Below are 18,904 nucleotides of genomic sequence, written 5' to 3' on the forward strand. Positions count from 1 at the left end.
ATGTGTTCATATGTTACTTCTGTGTGTAGTATACAACAGGGAGAGGTCCATATTATTGTACATAACTGTGCCTTAGGCCTGTGTAACAGCAGGAAGGTCATACAGGCCGATGTTTAGGAACATCCGAGGAACATCAGTGATAACATGGGCCGAGGGAGACAGCATGTCTGCCTATTCGGGGCTAGCATCTCCATCTGGCCAGGGCCGGGTTTTGTACACTGGTTGGCACCTGCCACATTGGCATGATTGACGTTTGTATGTTTTAGTATAACAGGCTTTGTCTTAGGTTTTGACACGGAGACGGATCGAGGAAGCGACCCGAGGAGCATCTTCTGTCGGAAGGCTCAGCAGCCACTTCTAATAACAACCACAACTGTTAGACTCTGCACAGTTTTACTGTTTGAGACTTAGCCTGTGTTCTGTTATTCATTGTTGTACCATCTACAATAAATCTAATCGCCGATCCTGATCCCGCCGTCAAGCTTTATTGACCATCTTCAACAGACATTAGAACTAAAACACAACGCAACAACCAGAGAATCCAACAATATTGAAGCAAAGTTGAAATTCTAACTACAGATCAACAGGATTTCAATGGTAGGCCTACAACCAAACTAAAGATCAACATGATTTCAATGGTAGGCTATTTGAATTGATATTAAACCAAACCACTAAATTTGGCTAGGCCTAGGTATGTCTGGTTTAGGCTACACAAGCTTGTGTGACAGTAACAATAGTTTTGATGCTCAGTTCTCGGTCCTATCTTTAGAGGATTAGGCAGGGCAGGCAGTCTGAAGGACAGGCGGAGGCAGAATTATAATCCATACAAAGTTTTTATTATTTTAGTTTCTCAATAACTTAGCAGTTCACAGTAAAATGGTACTAACAGTGGGCCCACTACATTCACCACAGGTCAGGTTACACAACACAGAGACAACAGGCTGGCAGGTTAACTGGATTGAGTTTACCGGATGTATACAAACCAATTGGAGCACTATCCCGTACTTCAAGGGATCAATAAAAGAAAATTACTAAACAAAATAATAGGAATTACAGAAATTATAAGCAAAAAAAAAAACCCACAGCAAACCAAAAGAAAAGTAACAGAGACACCACAGCAAACCAAAGCAAATAAAGAAACACCACAGCACACAAGCAAAAGGATATAGTACCAAATGACTTATACACATTTACCCAAGCGTAGCCACCAGCAAAGCGGAGCCAGCATGCAGACAGCACAATAACTAAACAAACGAGGATACAAAGAAGTTTATTGTCACATGCATATAGTTACTGGAAGTAAGAAATGCAGTGAAATTATGTCTGGTGTCAACCTATTTGTGCATTAATGGGGTGGGGGGGGGGGGGGGGTAAAAAGTGCAGTAGAAGAGGGGTTTAGTAGATTAAGTGGCAAGGGCTGCATAAAAAAGGTGGGGGAGGATTGGGATTGGGTGGGGGGCACCAACAAGGAGCACCCAAGAGCAACAGGGGCAAGGAAAAACTCCCTACCAAGGAAGAAACCTTGGGTAGATCCACGGCTCAAGGGGCTAACCCAACTGCCAGGGGTCTTGGTGTGTGTGTTGGGGGGATGACAGGGGAGATATAAACATGCACACACAAATAAATCACAATTCAATACCCATTTCCATCTTTATTCAAAAACAAACGGCCCTGAATGGCATCAGAAGGGCATCAGACATATCAAGCATAACAGTTGAAACAGAATTATTATGAATGAATAAGATTTTAATTGAATTGAACTCTTTAAATTTAACTCTTTCAAAAATCCTGTGTAAGTGAGTGTGTGTATATATGTGAGCCATCCAGTGACTTATGTAGCTCCAGTGTGACTTATGTAGCTCCAGTGTGAAAATAACTTTTGAAAAGGGAAACAATCTTGACTAAATGTCCACGCCTCTGTCGCCACAACACATTTAGGGCATGGAGTGAGGGGGCTGGCTTATCAGGGCGTTGTAAATCCTCCACCTCCACGCCTTTGCGGCGCGTGCTTGAGGTGCTCGGACACGTTCGCCTTGATGTTCTCCTCGGTGGCTGTGGGATCGAATTTCATGAGCCCTTCTGCACAAGCAGAAAAAGACAAATGATTATCCAAAGGCAATCTGCAGTCATACACCCAAGTCCCCAAATTTGTTAGCAAAAATATGTTTCCTGTGTATCCACTAGGGGTGTAACGGTACACAGAAGTCACGGTTCGGACATCACGGTTCGGTACGAGTTCGGTACAATGGAGGGAAAAGCAAAACCAAAACCAATTTTTTTTTATTGTGCATGCATCAGGCTGTACCACCTAGTGTCATACAGTCTCTTCCCTGAGCTATCTGCAACAGCCTGAAGTGTGTAAGATATAGGCTAAACAGTACAATAAGAACCCAGACTCCATCTGTAAGTTGTAAACAAAATAAGACAATCAGCTATAAAACTTAAAATAGGCCTACAGCATCTCTTATTTCTGAAAGTGCAAATTACATAGAATAATGATTTTTAAAAATCCACTTAAGCAAGACCTTCAACATCTGTGTTTAGTTGTATATGGAAGGGTCTACAATTTGCCTCAATATTTTTCAGTGTGTGTACAGTAATAATCTAGCCTACTAACTGAAAATATCACACTATTTTGCCTTCTTTTAAAAAACGAAATTGCTCCTTTCATTTCATAAACAGACTACAACTAGAAGTCACATGACTTTGCCCTTCGACGTTAACTCACCGTAGCATTGTTTGTTTATTAGCCTGGTTAGCGTTGACACTTACTGTCTATGCACTTAACACTACCAGCTCCTCATGTGAGAAGTTACAAGTTACCCCAACATAAAGGTAATTACCACGCGATTTACATAGCTTTCTGTCATTACGAAATCATTTAATTTAAGCCATAGGTTTTGGCTCTATTTGTATGTGTATCCAAAGGCTGGTGAAGCGCAGGGGAAGTTTTTTTTTTTCTCATTTCAGTGATTGGTAGCCTACATAATCTGGGTGATTGCTTCGAATATGTGTAGCATATATTTCCACTCACATACCCAACAACTGCTGAACAACGCCAGTTTCTTATCCACCACTCTCTCGCCTGTACTACTGTAACTGAAGTTCTCAAACTTGCGAAGAGACCAGCGTATCCTCTAATGTGTGTCGCCACCTTAGTGCTACTATCTCTGACTGACTGACTCGACCAACGACCTGACAAAAAAACATAGGCGCCAATCAGAGCTTCAGAGCTAAGGCGAGGCTACAGATTAGCGTTAGGTGTCGCTAAAGAACTCCCGTAACTCTCGCTACTTACAGTGGGTCCCAGTTAAAAATTGACACTTCATTCACGATCATGGTGAATGGTGAAATGTAAGTACAACTGCAGCCGCTTGGGGGCAGCATAGTCCGCTGTGGAGTTCCACGGTCGAACCAGACGGCGCATTCGACAGCAAGGGCTGTGATTGGCCGAGTTTTCAGTGCGTTTCTCTGTGTTTTTAGCAGCCCCTGCAACATGCTAGTCCACTGTAGCCTAAGCCTTGTACATAATGTTAAACATAGTTTTGGATTCAGTGGCAAGATTTCTTGATTGTACAGTGTCTGTCTCTCAGTAATGTTTTAAAATGAGAGCTTCGTCAGCTGGCAGTAGGCTACTTTGTCGGTAGTCATGAGAAGTTCGCTTGCTAACAGAACATAAATATGCTGCCCAGAAACCTTGTGAATAGTTCTGATTTTTTTTACTACACTAACGAGGTTGAAATATAGACTTTGCCTACAGCATCTCCTTAACAGTAATGTTAACAAAATGACAGCATTCATATGACAAAGAAAAACGAATTCGGTCACTCAAGACTGTGCCACAGCAACCAGTGTAGGCTACAGTCCTACCCAATAGGCCTACTCGAAGCAGATAGCGTTGTCTGACGGTCGAGTGGGTTAATGCACGTATTTCCAGAACAGGTCTGCAACTTTCAGGTAGTTCTGAGTTCGAATCTAGGCAGGAGCAGAGCCATATAAAGGCCTAGGCCTATTGTTATAATTTTTTGCAAGGTGTTGCTCCTGGCAATACTTGTTTATAATACGTTTGGTGATTAATTGATAGCTGTTTTTGGGACACGTTAAACGTTCTTTATAATGAGCGCATCCGGGGAGTAAAACGACTGTTACGCGCTGTTACAACTGTAGGCTACATTGATTGCAATACAAAAATATGCGCGTGTTAGTTTAGTTAGTTTTGTGATGTTTTGCACTTTTGCCTCATGTGTTTTCAGGTTTGAGGGCTTTTTTGGCAAGATTGACCTTGGTTAGACTCTGCATATGTTATTTCTCCGTATGGAAAATAAAGTCAATTTTCGACACACGTCTGTTATTAGTTAAATAACAAGTGTTGCTTGTTAAAACATGTGACTAGTGAAACTCAAATGATTTTAGAAATATTTAGCCAAAGCCAAAAAGAGAAGGAGAGACGCCGGTGCAGCTCAGACGTCTTCTTAATTTTCTTTATTCTTTAGTAAAAGGTGCAGAACATTATTAAACTTTGACTAACGTTTCGATGTTCGTTAGTCAAAAACATCGACACATCGAAATGTTAGTCAAAGTTTAATAATGTTCTGCAGCTTTTACTGAAGAATAAAGAAAATTAAGAAGACATCTGAGCTGCACCGGCGTCTCTCCTCTCTAAAATATCTGTCCTGGCCTGGTTGCAACGGATTGTGGCCAAACGACAGAAGCGCGGAGAACCCTCCTTTGTCTTCCAAAAAGTGTTACTTTGTGCCCCGCGCTCCCCCACTGCTTGTGAAAGAAGGGGATGGGGGAGGGGGGCTTAACGTGAAAAAGCTTAATGTCACAAAACGGAAACGAGTCGTTTTAGGCTACAGGCCTTCATAATGGTAGGCTACAGGAAGTGGGGGGAGGGTATGGGATGACCAGAGCCGTCATCTATCGTCTTTCCAGGCACACAGCTCGTTATAAAGCCTATCGACTGCCTTAACAGATAGGCTTTGCTCTTGGGTTTGGCCTTACAGCGAACTCAATGCTCTTGTTGCTTGCAGTTTGTTAAATAAAGCGATGCAGATTACATTATTTATTTCTGATTAATTGCGTCTTTTGATGTATGTTGCAACATTTGCTTGTTAGGCTGGGCTACTGTCAATGTCCTGTACAGGTCAATGTTCAACAATTGCTGGTGTAGGCCTAGGCTATTAATTAATTAGGGACTGTTCGTTATTTATTTAAATAAGGGGCTACCGGAGGAGTTTTGGGAGCGTTAGTCAAAAATGACGTGACCCTCCCTCGCCAGCAAGACTTTTTTCTATGACCCTCCAAAGTGATTGAGAAAAAACGCATGATCCTCCCCAGTCCCAACAATGTATTGATGCCTTAGGCTACTGGGTCAATTTGGGAGCTTGCATGCTACGACTCCTTCCTTGAAATGCCTTGAAAAGGCTGTCGTTTGCACAATTTCACAAATAATCACCGGGACCGAAACAAACCTGTCAACTTTTCCCGGGTTTATCGCGTATTTTAACTTTTTCCTCGCTGTCTTAGGAGGAGCTGCAGGGCCATCGCAAGGGGATGCGAGGCCCTGTGCGAACTTGACAGATGCAAGGCCCTTTTCACTTACGTGCATGAAATCATGCGATAGCTTACTTTACACATAGCCAAGGCTACCGTCGGTGTATTTTAATAGTAGCCTAGTCTAATAAGCTACACCAGCTTGCCTTTAAGAGGGGAAATTCAATTGTATAGCCTATAACATTAGCTGAGTCACATATTTGGCCATATGGTGTTTATCATAGGCTACATCACGAAACCAAATAGTGTAACAAAGGCGAACACTTTAACAGGGGGAATTCATTGGGCATGAATCATTGTGCTGAACGGTATTTGTCAATGAGCAGAAACACACGACATTCAAACTACTGATAAGATGTACTGGTCTGTATCTATAGGCTAACATTGGACAAATAAATGACACTGACTCGCCATATCCTGACTCAGGAAAAAAAACATTTTCTTGCTTTGCCGCAAACTCAGCAATGAAATCATAGGCCAGTTTGCAGGTAGCCTAACGTCTTTTTCATAGAAGGGAGAGCCCAGTCTCTCCTGTGACATGGAGGTGCGCAAATAGTTTTTAATAGCCTGTTCAACTTCGAAAAGCTTCGTTCACCCGATGCCAGTCACTGATCGCAATTTCAAAGTTCGGAAAGCTTCATCTTTTTAAGTTTTAAGTGCAGTGGCCCATATCTGCCCCCTTTGGAATTATATCTCGAACCTATTATAAGGTCCAGTGCGTTATGTCCTGGGATTCGGATGTGCTCAAAAAGAAAAGAAAAAACACTTTTTTATAGATGGTTATGAGGCGCAATGTGAGAGAGAAATTTGATGATCATTGATCGTTGTTTTGGGACGTTAAGCCTTTTCCATAGGCGTCAGTGAAGGAGATTGAAGAATGACCATTTTTTTTTTATACGAAAATATTTCTTAACTACAAAAACTCAGTGTCTAAAAACTCAGTGTCATTCAGACTCAACCCTCTTGTTGTTTTATTATCTTTTTCGTTGTCGTTTGAACGTTGGCAAGCAGGCATGTTGCGGTTGCAATTTAAGTGAAATTTCTACAGTAGGCCTACAACATGCTGTTAGGCTGGGCTACTGTCAATGTACTTGTACAGGTAAATGTTCAACAATTGCTGGTGTACAGGTTATATAATCAATTAGCTAAATCATTTGTCCAGCTGTTTAAACATTTTTTCGTGCTACATTCAAACGCAAAAGGTGCTTTGATATATTTTTCGTTTGAACGTCGGCAAGCAGTCATGCTTTGGTTGCAATGAATGAGGATAATTGCTTTTTTTTTGCATTATTTTGAATATGACTCGCTCCAGTCTCAACAGCACGTACTTTTCCCACACGCTTAGTTCTAACACACATAGGCCAATCCCCTCTCGCTTTCTCTCTCTCCATCCCTGCACACGGTGCTTTCTTAAAGGAGCTGCACCATTTTACAACAATTGCATCTACATTTTCATATTAGAATGTTTTGTCAAGTGTAAGCTTAAACTACCGTGATCAATTGAAGTTCCCGTGCCCCCGCTGCGTCATGGAAGCAGTAAGTCAGTCGCATCAAAAATAGTAGTGGCACCCAAGTGACACCTTGTGGTTGTTTGTGTCAACTGCAGTTTGTGCCATTTCTGCTGAGAAAATGGGGATCGTGATTCATGAAGGAACCCGTCCAAACTTAACGGGGACCCACTGTAACAGTAATTGCGCATGACATTAATTAATCCGGCACACGAATTTTATGTTTATTTATACCGTGTATTCTCCGTGTAAATTCATGCACCGAACCGTGACGCCCGTACCGTTTCGGTTCAATACGAATACATGAACTGTTACACCCCTAGTATCCACTACCAATACTGGATTAATAAAAAACTATCTAAGCAACTATTAACTGTAACACTAAGGCTGTCTACAAGAAGGGACAAAGCTGTACTTCTTGAGAAAGCTTAGATCCTTTAAATCTTAACTCTCGCCAAAATGCAACCTAGGTTCTTTTTGTGAATGTACTCAGGTCAAACTTTTGTTTAAAAGCACAATTATGACGGAAACGCCACTTAAGATATTACGTATTGTCATTTTCAGGTCTAATGGCATTTTGAATGGGAGTGATAGGATGTGATCATACTCTGTTACATACTATGCATTGCTTTTTTAAATAAAGACTGACCCACATGAAACTTGGGCTTACCTTGTATTGCTCTATAAACCTTTGTTCCCTCTAAAGGACGTTTCTCCTTTTCCCCTTTGCCCTTCAAATTAAATTTGGCCATGAGGCTGTTGGTGAAGAGCCTAAAAAAATACATTTCAATAAATTAATGTGAAGGATATATGTAGGAATAACATTACAAATGCAATAAATCCTTTACACTAGTTGATCAGTGTCCCCTAAGGGGGTGGTCCTTTTATCCCTCTACTTATCTCCTTGTCCACAGCTGATCTACAGTTAAGCTCATAACTGTACACACCCATGTTAAAGTTAACTAAAAAGAGGAATAAATAAAACAAAATAAAAAATCATCTTTTGGAAATAGATCTTGATGCCATGCAAATCCAACTTTTAAGAACCCCAATTTTCTTTGTGAACAAATAATGTATAGTAAATAAACAAATGTTCTTTCTTAAAATACAGGGGGCATAAGTATACAACCCCTATGTTAAATTCCCATAGAGGCAGGCAGATTTGTATAGTTATTTCATACTGTGCATCCTGATAAAGGTCCTGTAATGTGAATAAACCGACACGACACACAGAGCTGTAGTCGGAGCTTAGGCTACTCCATTTATTCGAACAACACACGATTCTAACTTCCTACTCACGTGCCAACATAAAACCCAATCAACACGCAGCGTTGTCATAGCAATGCCAAACATAACATTTCCCCCCCCTTCACAAGAATCTAAGTGTGATACTCAGTTACAAAATCATTCAAATGTTCAGGCCGGGTATGTGCACGGGCTGGACGAGGCTGGTGGTCGTCACCGGTCTCCGGGGTTGCCTCCTGGTGGTTGTCACCGCTCTCCGGGGTTGCCTTCATGGCTCCTTGCTGGGCAGGAGGCGCTGTGGCTGATGAGTGGTCAGGTTGCGGGGCAGCGCTTAGACCTAGTCCAGAAGGAGCCTGTACTTTGCGCAGACGGCTGGCATGCCAGCGAGTGCCATCTGTGAGCCTGAATGTGGCGGCCCCAAGCTGTTGGCTGACCTGGACAGGGTCTGACCAGAACGACTGCAATTTGTTGTCGCGGTGGGGTCGGCGGATCCTGACCCAGTCTTGAGCGGCAATGGCGGGTGGCCTGGCTCGCCGTCTCCGGTCAAACCAGTTCTTCATCTGGCTCTGACGAGCATGAACCCTCGCTAGGATTGGGTGAACTGGAGCCTGAGCCAGAACAGGGCGAAGTCTATCCAAAGGCAGCTGGAGTTCCCGTCCCAGCATGAGGGAGGCTGGGGAGGCCCCCGTGGTGCCATGTGGTGTGGCGCGGTAGTGTAAGAGTGTCTGGAGGAGGCTTGCATGGAACGTGAGGCCTTGAGCGAGGTGCGCCCTTATTCCATTCTTTAGGGACTGGTTCAGCCTTTCGACCCCCCAGTTGGCCGATGGGTTATAGTAAGCCGTGCGAATATGGCGAATCCCTTTCTCTTTCAGGTAGGTGCCCAGTTCATGTGAGACCATCTGAGGCCCATTGTCGGTGGTGATTTTCTTGGGCAAACCCCATCGGGCAAACAGCAAGTCTAAGATGTCAGTTAGCATCTTGGCAGTTACAGAGCCCACGGGTATAACCTCAGGCCACTTGGAATGGAGGTCATAAATAACGACCAGAAATCGTTGGTGGTGCGGCACGCCATGTAACTCTCCACAGATGTCTAGTTGTAGGTGCTCCCACGGTTGGGATGGCCAGTCCAAGGGCTGCATGGGTGGGGGCGGGGCTGGGGCCCTGGTCTTGCCACTGAGGAGACAGGCGGTGCAGTCCTTGACCAGGGTCTTGATGTCTCTGTCGATCCCCGGCCACCAAACAAGGTCCCGACACCGTTGTTTGAGCCTGACTATGCCCAAGTGACCCTCGTGTGCCATAGCAAGAACACGCACACGAAGGGCACTTGGGACCACAGTGCAGAGCCCTCTAGCAACACAAGTGTCGTTCCAGCCTGCAAGCTGCTCACGGATTCTGAAATAGGGTGACAGCTCATCTGGTACCTTTGTAGGCCAGCCATGCCTAATGTATGAGGACACTGAGGAGAGGACAGGGTCGGCTGCTGAGGCGTCCAACAGCTCACGCAGTGACACAGTTTCCTGAAGTGGTGTGTGGAGAAGCTGTATGAGGTCATGCTCTGTTCGGTCCTGCTCAGAGGCCAGAAACTGAGGTGTGGGTTGAGCAGGGATTGACCGTGATAGCAAGTCTGCCACCACATTGTCACGCCCTGGTGTGAACTGCAGACGATAGTTGTACTGCTGTAGGCGGTCAGCCCAGCGGTGAAGTCGAAGTGGTTTGTGGCCAGTGCCTGACGTGGCCAGGAGAGCAGTGAGTGCTTGGTGGTCTGTTCTTAAGGTGAATGTGCGTCCATACAGATACATGTGCCACCGCTCACAAGCCCAGAGGCACGCTAGCGCCTCTCGCTCCCCTACCGAGTACCTCTGTTCTGTAGGGCTGAGTGCTCGAGAGGCAAAAGCGATTGGCCTTTCCACGCCCCCCTGGAGTTGGGACATCACGGCACCAATGGCGATGGCTGAGGCGTCACATGTGACGAGCGTGGAGCTGGCCGGGTCAAAGTGCGCTAGGACTGGTGGTGAAGTGAGCTGTGACTTCAGACGATGCACTGCTTCGGCACAAGCGGGTGTCCAGACCCAAGGCTCATCGGTTTTCATCAGCTTGCGCAGTGGAGCGGTTGTGTCTGAGTACTGAGGCAGAAACCGAAGGTAATACGCGGTCATCCCCAGGAAGGAGGCAACCTGGGCAGGTGATGTGGGCTCAGGGACACGCTGGATGGCCTCTGTGTTTGAGTGGAGCGGGCTTATGCCTTCGGCTGAGAGACGGAACCCCACATATTCAATGACCGAGGCCCCAAAGACACACTTGTCTCCATTAAGTGTGAGGTGGTGCTCAGCTAATGCGCTAAACACTCTGTGGAGGCGTTCGTTGTGCACTGCAGTGGTGGTTCCATGAACAACAATGTCGTCAAGATAAGCAGCCACACCCGGAATCCCTGCCAGGATGGAAGCCATTATTTTCTGAAAACAGCTTGGAGCTGAACTCAGTCCAAAAGCCATGCGTTTGTAGCGAAAGACACCTTCATGGGTAATGAAGGCGGTTAGGTTGTGGCTATCAGGGTGTAAAGGCACTTGGAGGTAGCCCTGGCGGAGGTCAAGTTTTGAAAAAATCGTTGATCCATAAAACTGGGCTGTGAGCTCCTCTGTTGTCGGCAAAGGGTAGCGGTCAGGTATTATGGCTTTGTTTACTGCTCTGAGGTCCACGCAGATGCGCAGGCCTCCCGTCTTTTTCTTTGCCACCACCAGGTTGGATATCCACGGTGAAGCATTCACCTGCTCGATTATGTCCTCATCTAGCATGCGCCGTAGCTCAGAGGAGATGTCATCCCGCAGGGCTAGAGGAGAGCGGCGTAGTGGCTGCACCACTGGTGTTACATTACGATCTACCAGGGGCTGGTGGACAAAAGCAGTGAGACAACCCACCCCATCAAACAATGCTGGCCACCGTTGGTGCCACGGAGTGGTGACAGTGTGGATTTCCGAGCCTGTGGTATCCAGTAGGGTGAATCCCAGGCCGTGGAAGAGGTCAAGGCCAAGTAGGTTAGTCCCATGGCGTGACACATGGAATGTGAATGTTGGCAGAGCCTTGTCCCCGTAACGTACAGGCAACTGGAGAGAGCCCACTATATCTATCTCAGCGTTTCCATAACCTCGCAAAGTTGTGGAGGCTGGTCCCAGTGGCTTATGGGAGAAGAAACGTTTCCAGGTTATCAAGTTCAACAGTGACACAGTGGCCCCTGTGTCAAGGAGGAGAGGCAGAGTGACATCATCTAGCATTAGAGAGCAGGTTTTGAATGAAACTCGTCCTGAGCGGACATTATGGATCACAGTTGGAGGAGCTACTGGGTTTTGTCGGTGGCCTCAGGCTGGGGCAGACCTACACACTTTGTGAAAATGATTGAGCTTCCCACAGTTGGAGCAGGCTTTTCCTTGTGCAGGGCAAGCTTGTGCTCTGGAATTGTGTGTGTGTGAGCCACAGTTACCACATGGCTGTTGTGATCTCTCACGGGGTTGTGAGGCTATTTGTACCATGTGTGGGCTGCTAGTGCCGATGGAGGCCGTTTGTGGCTGTGACTGTGCTGTATCCACTGTTTGATCATGCAGAAGCAGAGAGGCAGGAGAAGACAGACTGGCAGCGCATTCTAATGCAGACTCCACTTGTAATGCTATCTTAAGGGCCTGGGTCAGGTCATCATTTTCCAGCAACAGTTTGTCCCTAATTTTGTCACAATTCGTGTGCAGGATGAGTTGGTCGCGTATTAATTCCTCTTGCAATGTCTTAAATTTGCATAAGCTAGCTAAACCTCGTAGGTCAGCCACGTATTGGGACACAGACTCACCCGCTCTTTGATGTCGCCGCCAGAACATAACACGACGGAGAAGAGCGCTCTGTGGAGCTGCAAAATGCTCCTTGAGTAGTTTTACAGCGTCATCATATTTTGTGGTTTTAGCAAAAGTTCCGAACACTCGTTGTCCCTCTGCTCCAAGACAGTGCAGCAACAGTGCACGCTTCCTCCCGTCGGGCACGCCTTCCAAGCCGGCTGCAAGGAGATAAGTTTCAAACGAAGCGATCCAACGGATCCATGGCACGGCAGGTTCTCCGGGTAGAGCCAGGAAAGGAGAGGGTGGAGGTAAAGAACAGTCAGCCGTCCTCGTCGCCAATGTAATGTGAATAAACCGACACGACACACAGAGCTGTAGTCGGAGCTTAGGCTACTCCATTTATTCGAACAACACACGATTCTAACTTCCTACTCACGTGCCAACATAAAACCCAATCAACACGCAGCGTTGTCATAGCAATGCCAAACATAACAGGTTCCTTGGCCATTGGAATTAAAATAGCACACATCACATACCCTTAAACATACCTATTGACATGGTTTTATTTCAGTTAGCCTAATAGCTGGTTTGATTTGCATTGAAAGATGATCTTATGGAAAGCACCCAATGTCAATTTCTAGGTATGGCGAAGGGTATGTGATGTGTGTATGTGGGGCAATTTTATTTTTTTATTCCTCTTTTTAGTCAACTTTAGCATGGGTGTGTAAACTAATGAGCACTGTATAATGAACAATGAACTGTATAAATATGTCACCTATTCTGACATGCTCATGTAGATACCTGTCCAACACTTTGTGGGCACAGTCCTTGGTGTTCCGCCCACCAATTCTTGAAATTTGCAGCACCTGTTGAAATAAGTCCATAATAAAGTTGACTGACACACTCCACAGAGGAATCTAACAGTATGTGAGTGCACTGTATTATTTTATTCTAGGTATCCATTAGGGCTGTAACGATATGCGATTCGAAGCCGAAATCGCGACACTCATATCTACGATACTTTGTCGTGGTGTAAAAAGGCAGAATCGAGACACACCCTTTTTAGTGTTTCACACAGTGCTTTGCAGCTTACGCTGCCGCATAAGCAACACACATCTCCCGCTTTACTTAGCCTACCGGTAGCCTACGTTGTCCAAAAATAAATAAATAATAATTTCATACCTCTCGTGTTCAACTTTACCAAACAGTATAGAAGTAAACCCCCTCTCCTTGCCCCACTCTCTCGCGCTCCCTCCCTCTCACTCTCCCTCCCTCCCTCTCCTAGTCAATGAACACGCGCAACTCGGCCAACACAATCCAAATAAAACATTCACAATCCTGAAAGCAAGGACGCATAAAAGACGACTAGCTAAATTAGCCTACTATTAAATCCGCTTAGCAACATTAGCATGCTGCACATATTTGTTTAAAACATGTGCATTCAAGTTGACTGAAAAAGGGCCTGTCCCAAGGAGAACAAGTATTACCTTGAAACTTAAACACACATGGGGAAACTGAACAGTCCAATCTAACAGTCCACTATGATAAGCTAGCCAACTATGCAACTTTGTTTACAATATTTCCAGGCTTCAACCAGACAGCTGAACTAAATAGGCAATAAAAATAGTAGGCCTAGGCTAATCTGCATAAAGTGTGCGGTCATAAATATCAGACATTCAGTAAAATCTTTTTATATCAGGATACTACTATATTATTATTTTTATACTTTACTTGTATTATTTTTTATATCAGCATACTTCTATATTATTACTTTTATTATTATATTATAGTAATACTCTGGTCTTCTAATGTTATTTAATTAAATGTCTACCCCACCCCCCCGCCCCCCCCCAAAAAAATTGAGGTTCGTATCGAACCGTGGGTCAAAAATCATGATACAAACCGAATCGTGAGGTGTATCGTTACAGCCCTAGTATCCATTACTTCGAGATTTGTAAAACCTACTAGGGTATCAAAGGTCTGTGCATCAGAGAGGCGTTGCTCCTGTAACTCAAAGTCCTCCATGGTGTCAATCTTCTCCATATGGACAGCTGAAGAGGCAGGCTGTGTTTCCTTCAGGCGATTGCGGACATCGACCAGTAGGCTCAGGACTCGTTTCTGGAACACTGAATTAAATAAACACATTTATTGATTATAACCATGTTCCAATTAAAACAAAAAGGTTAGCTAGCTCACAATTGTTTTTGTAATCAGCTTCAGTGTTAGTAGAGCAGTGTTGAAGAAAGAAACAAAAGTCCAAAGAAATGTCATCATCTGACATGATGGAAACCAAGCTACGGCTATAACTGAAAAGCAGTTTCTGTGGACAGAGAGAACAGTGAAGGAAGAGAGAAGGTGGTACAATAAAAAGGGTCTTCTCCACTGCCAACAGATCAATACTTACCATCCCAAGGCAATGGGAAGGCCCATCTCCCACTCTCAGTCACTGCATCTGCACAACAAAAAAAAATCTGTTTTAAAAGTTATCATCCAATGAATTCTAAATTACATGATTTCTTGTTCAAAACCATGTGTGCACTGTGTAATGTGAACAGGCAGCCTGGGTGATAGGATCATCACCTGAATAGCAAAACAATCCTAATTGAGCGTAATATGAATGCAGCCGGCAACTCACCATGCCTGTCATAGGGAGGGCTGCTGAGATCACCATGCCGTAATCTGTCATGTCTGGACCTGGGACTGGGGGCATCACCACGGGATCGGTTATCTTGCCGGGGCCTGGGGGCATCACCACGGGATCGGTCATCTTGCCGGGGCCTGGGGGCATCACCACGGGATCGGTCATCTTGACGGGGCCTGGCTGGAGGACTGGGGGCATCACCACGGGATCGGTCATCTTGTGACCTGTGCCGTGACCCGTCATGTCTGGACCTGACAAGATACAAGATTGATTTATTAGTCACATATGGTTATACAAAGAAATATGGCAGTGATATGAAGACTGTGTGCCTCGCACCATCACTGTGCCGTGACCCATCATGTCTGGACCTGAAGGTGTGCCTCGAACAATCACTGTGCCAGGATCTGATGCTGGATCCACCGCTGGACCTACTGCTAGACCTAGTAACATCAGGGATGTGATTGGTAAAGGTCAAAAAAGCAGGAAAATATGTGTAGCACGGAGTGACCCCCGCCCCTTCCCCCAGGGTATATGGTATATTACCCCGTCCCAACTTTTTTTGAAACATGTTGCTGGTATCAAGTTCAAAATTAGCATATATTTTCCACAAAATAGTCAAATGTCATTTTCAACATTTGATATGTTGTCTGTGTCCTATTTGCAACTAAATATGAGTTTAAGAGATTTGCAGATTATTACATTCTATTTTTATTTACGTTTTACACAATGTCCCAACTTTTTCTGTTTTGGGGTTGTATAAAACTATACACTATAGCCTATAAACTATACAAACTACTGGTGGTCCAACCACTAGAAGTCAGCCACTACTGACGCTGTGCCCTGTCCTGCTTCTTTACCTGGAGCGATAGCCATCCCTTGCATGACCTCTCGCTGCATGTCGAGATCCTGAAAAACACAGAATATTCTTACAAAAGTAACTGTTTAAATTGTGTCAGGGCTGTACAGTGCGACATATATGTCGCACATGCTACAAAAAAAATTGTTTGTGTGATGGATGATTTACCAACGTAGCACTGGTGTAAATACTCACTAGGAGTGGACATCTCCCAGGGACTGTCCGCACTCTCCACTTGGCCACTCTCCACTCCATCTTCATGGGCTAAAACACATGAATGAGCCTGTGACTCATGTTGTACACGACACATTTCATGCTTCTCAAGTTGGCATCAGTACTCACAAGTATTGAGCAACATGTTTGTGTCCTCAATGGGCTGCAGCTTCCTTGGTGCAGTAGGGAAAGTGGGTAGCTTGACGGCTATACAGTGGTAATAATGTAAAACTAAGCATATCAATCTCCAAAAATATATAATGCTAAAGAATTTAATTCATTTTGAAACTGGAAGAGAAAACAATTACCCATGACACTCTCCTCATCCGAATCCGTTAATCCTGCAATTTTTTTTAATAAACATTAATGTCTCAAATTTTAGGCCCAATTTGTATCAACCAATTTCATATTACAAATGTATTAAGTAGGGGTGTCACGATTCTCCAAATCCTCGATTCTATGTAATTTTCGATTATAAAGTCACGATTCGATTCGATTTTCGATCTTTTTCAAATATTACTATTAATGCATTCCTTATATGTTATTTAGTCTTTTCCTTTTCTTTTTCGGGGGGCTTTTATTTTGAAACCGCTTTAAAACCGTTCCAACCGCGAGGTTGTAATATAACAGAACTAACATTAGGCTAAAACAGAGACGTGAACATATTGAAATGAAACAACACAGAATGTTAATTTGATTGTTTCAGCACATTCCGAAGAGACCCAAGGTTAGTGTTCATGGAATATGTAAATGTGCATTTTAAGCCTTAAAGTAACTTTGGACTGTAATTAGACCATCTTTTCACTTGCTAAGTTGAGTAGGCTAAGTTAGTTTTAATTGACGTGAATGAACGAATACTTCCACACCGGTGATTTCAAAGTAGCAAGAGGGGCTTTGATTTCGGTAGGTTGATGTGTAGGCCTATATTTTAACTGGCTGCAGCCTAAAATTAGAGGAGTGTTGACGCTGCAGTTCAGCACGTGCATGTGTGTTTGTGCGTCTTGGCATACATGCTGGACGTGACATTGGGGGTGTGGCTGCATCGTCGATTCTACTTTTAAGTTCGAAGTTCAAGATTGAGATGTAATTTCGATCGATTTCGAAATAAAATCGAAATCGTGACACCCTTAGTATTAAGTATTTCAGATTGAGAAACATACCACTTCAAACAAAATCCTCCGGGATTCCTTTTTTAGTGCGCTTCCTCGTTGATTTAATCACCTCATTGTCCTTCTCCTCCTCTGCCTGGCTGGTCAAGTTGTAGGTGTCACATTCACGACGCTTATCTAAGAGTTAAACGATTCATCTTTCAACAAACAAACAAAATATTCAACAATATTTTTACTTTGAAATGTATTGAATTTTCTATTCATCTACACAACACTTGCCTGAAGCAATTTTTATCTTTATTAATGAAAATGTCATCCAATCATCCTGGGGTTTAATTTTGTCCTTTATAGCTTTTTCAGTATTTGTTGCGCTCATTTTACGTGGCCATCTGACGGTCTTTTTTTCTCTGTTGATGCAAATGTCAGGAACTACACCCTCCTCCTCTTGGGTACCCTCCCTCCAAACAGCCCGTGTGTACATGACCTGGAAAGAAAAGCACATGCATGTTACTTTAAGTTTTTAACATTTTAGTCCAAAGTTCAAAAATGTTGAGAGGGTTTGGACATGCACGGAAGAGCGATGAGGGTTACATTGGGAGTAGGATATTGTGGCAGGAGGACAGAGAGAAGCCCAGGGAGGTGAGAAAGGACATGCAGGAGTCACCGGGGAAGATACAGAAAACAAACGGATGGAAACAGGTGATTAGCTGTGATGATTCCTGATGGAATTTAGCAAAAAGAATAAGAAAATTCAACCTTAATATGCGTGTTCCCAACCATGGCGAAGGGGTATGAGGACAAAACCACCAGCTTCTTGTGGGAGGCAGGCCACCTTCCGGAACAGATCCCTTTCTTGCAGTAGTGCGTTTTTCATCCTGACATGACCATTTCCTATGCACACTATGTTCAGCAGTCCAGAGCTACACGGTTGGTGAAATAATAGTGAAGTGTGATGCTGGCGCAGAATTTCACAAGCAAAAGTCCCGTCTGCATTTTTCTGTCGAACAAAAGCAAAGCTGTTGTCCCTCAAAAGAAAACAACTGTCCTTATTTTTAACAGAGGCAAACACTTTAGGGTGTCTCTGGCTATTGTCCACTTCTGAATGCTCGATTTCAGCCAAACGTCTGGTTACTTGTTCTAAGGGACTTCTCCCGCTCCTCACATGTTTCTTGACTTGTTGTAGGTAGTTCTCAAATGGAAAACAAGAAATGTCATTCAAGGAACAGTTGAAGTGGCTGGCATCCTCTTGGAGATGAATTAGTCCATGTACATTGTATACAGGAAAGGTCTTGCCATACAGGTCAGCACAGCACATGACAAAATGTTCGATTAGCTCTTGAGCATATTGGAGATAGGCATTTCGAATCCGCTCATCTGACTCCAGCATTATCGACATGGATACGATCAAGGACAAGAAATGTTTGTATTTTTCAGGGGACAACACATTTTTCAAAACCACAGGACCTGTGTACAGCAAAAACTGCCGTAGTTCAGTGGCTTTCCACCTATCAATTTCACGCAAACCCCGAGGTTGTCGAGCAAATTCACTTGGCATCTTCCCTCTCAGTGCAACTAGTTTTTGAGAAATGTCATCCTTTTGCCTCACAGATAAACGACAGACTTTTGGGCCTCGAGTCAAGTAAATTAACAGGCGCCTAACTACTCCCAAGCAGACAATGTGCATACAATCCAAGACAAATGAGCTAACGCAAGGAATTCCAGCAGCAATGAAGGGGCTGATACCAGTTTGGTGGTTACTGTACTCCACTCTGGAGAAACCATCATCTGTTCGAGAAGTGCTTACCTGTTCACTGAAAACTATTCTTCTCTCAACACGAGTACCTCTCTGACTAAACATCGTTCACAACTCTCATAGGCAGTATGACCCTTAATACATTTCAGAAATGCCCTTGCTGGTGCATCACAGATCAGAGCATCAATATTGACAGTGTAAGTCTGGC

The 18,904-nt window shown here is 44.2% G+C and overlaps 1 protein-coding gene across 1 annotated transcript; it reads right to left on the reverse strand.

Moving 5' to 3' along the window:
- Window positions 1–1,558: 1,558 nt before the first annotated feature.
- Window positions 1,559–18,339, reverse strand: LOC121684873. The gene is made up of 9 exons (XM_042064994.1): window positions 18,106–18,339; window positions 15,817–15,885; window positions 15,598–15,671; window positions 14,760–15,016; window positions 14,529–14,576; window positions 14,090–14,250; window positions 12,926–12,990; window positions 7,735–7,835; window positions 1,559–2,079 (listed from the first exon to the last, which is right to left on the reverse strand). The coding sequence occupies exons 1-9, from the start codon at window positions 18,337–18,339 to the stop codon at window positions 1,964–1,966; spliced, it is 1,125 nt and encodes a 374-aa protein (XP_041920928.1). The 3' UTR covers window positions 1,559–1,963.
- Window positions 18,340–18,904: the final 565 nt, after the last annotated feature.

The sequence above is a fragment of the Alosa sapidissima genome, chromosome 16 (assembly GCF_018492685.1).
Source record: "Alosa sapidissima isolate fAloSap1 chromosome 16, fAloSap1.pri, whole genome shotgun sequence".
Taxonomy (NCBI): Eukaryota; Metazoa; Chordata; class Actinopteri; order Clupeiformes; family Clupeidae; genus Alosa; species Alosa sapidissima.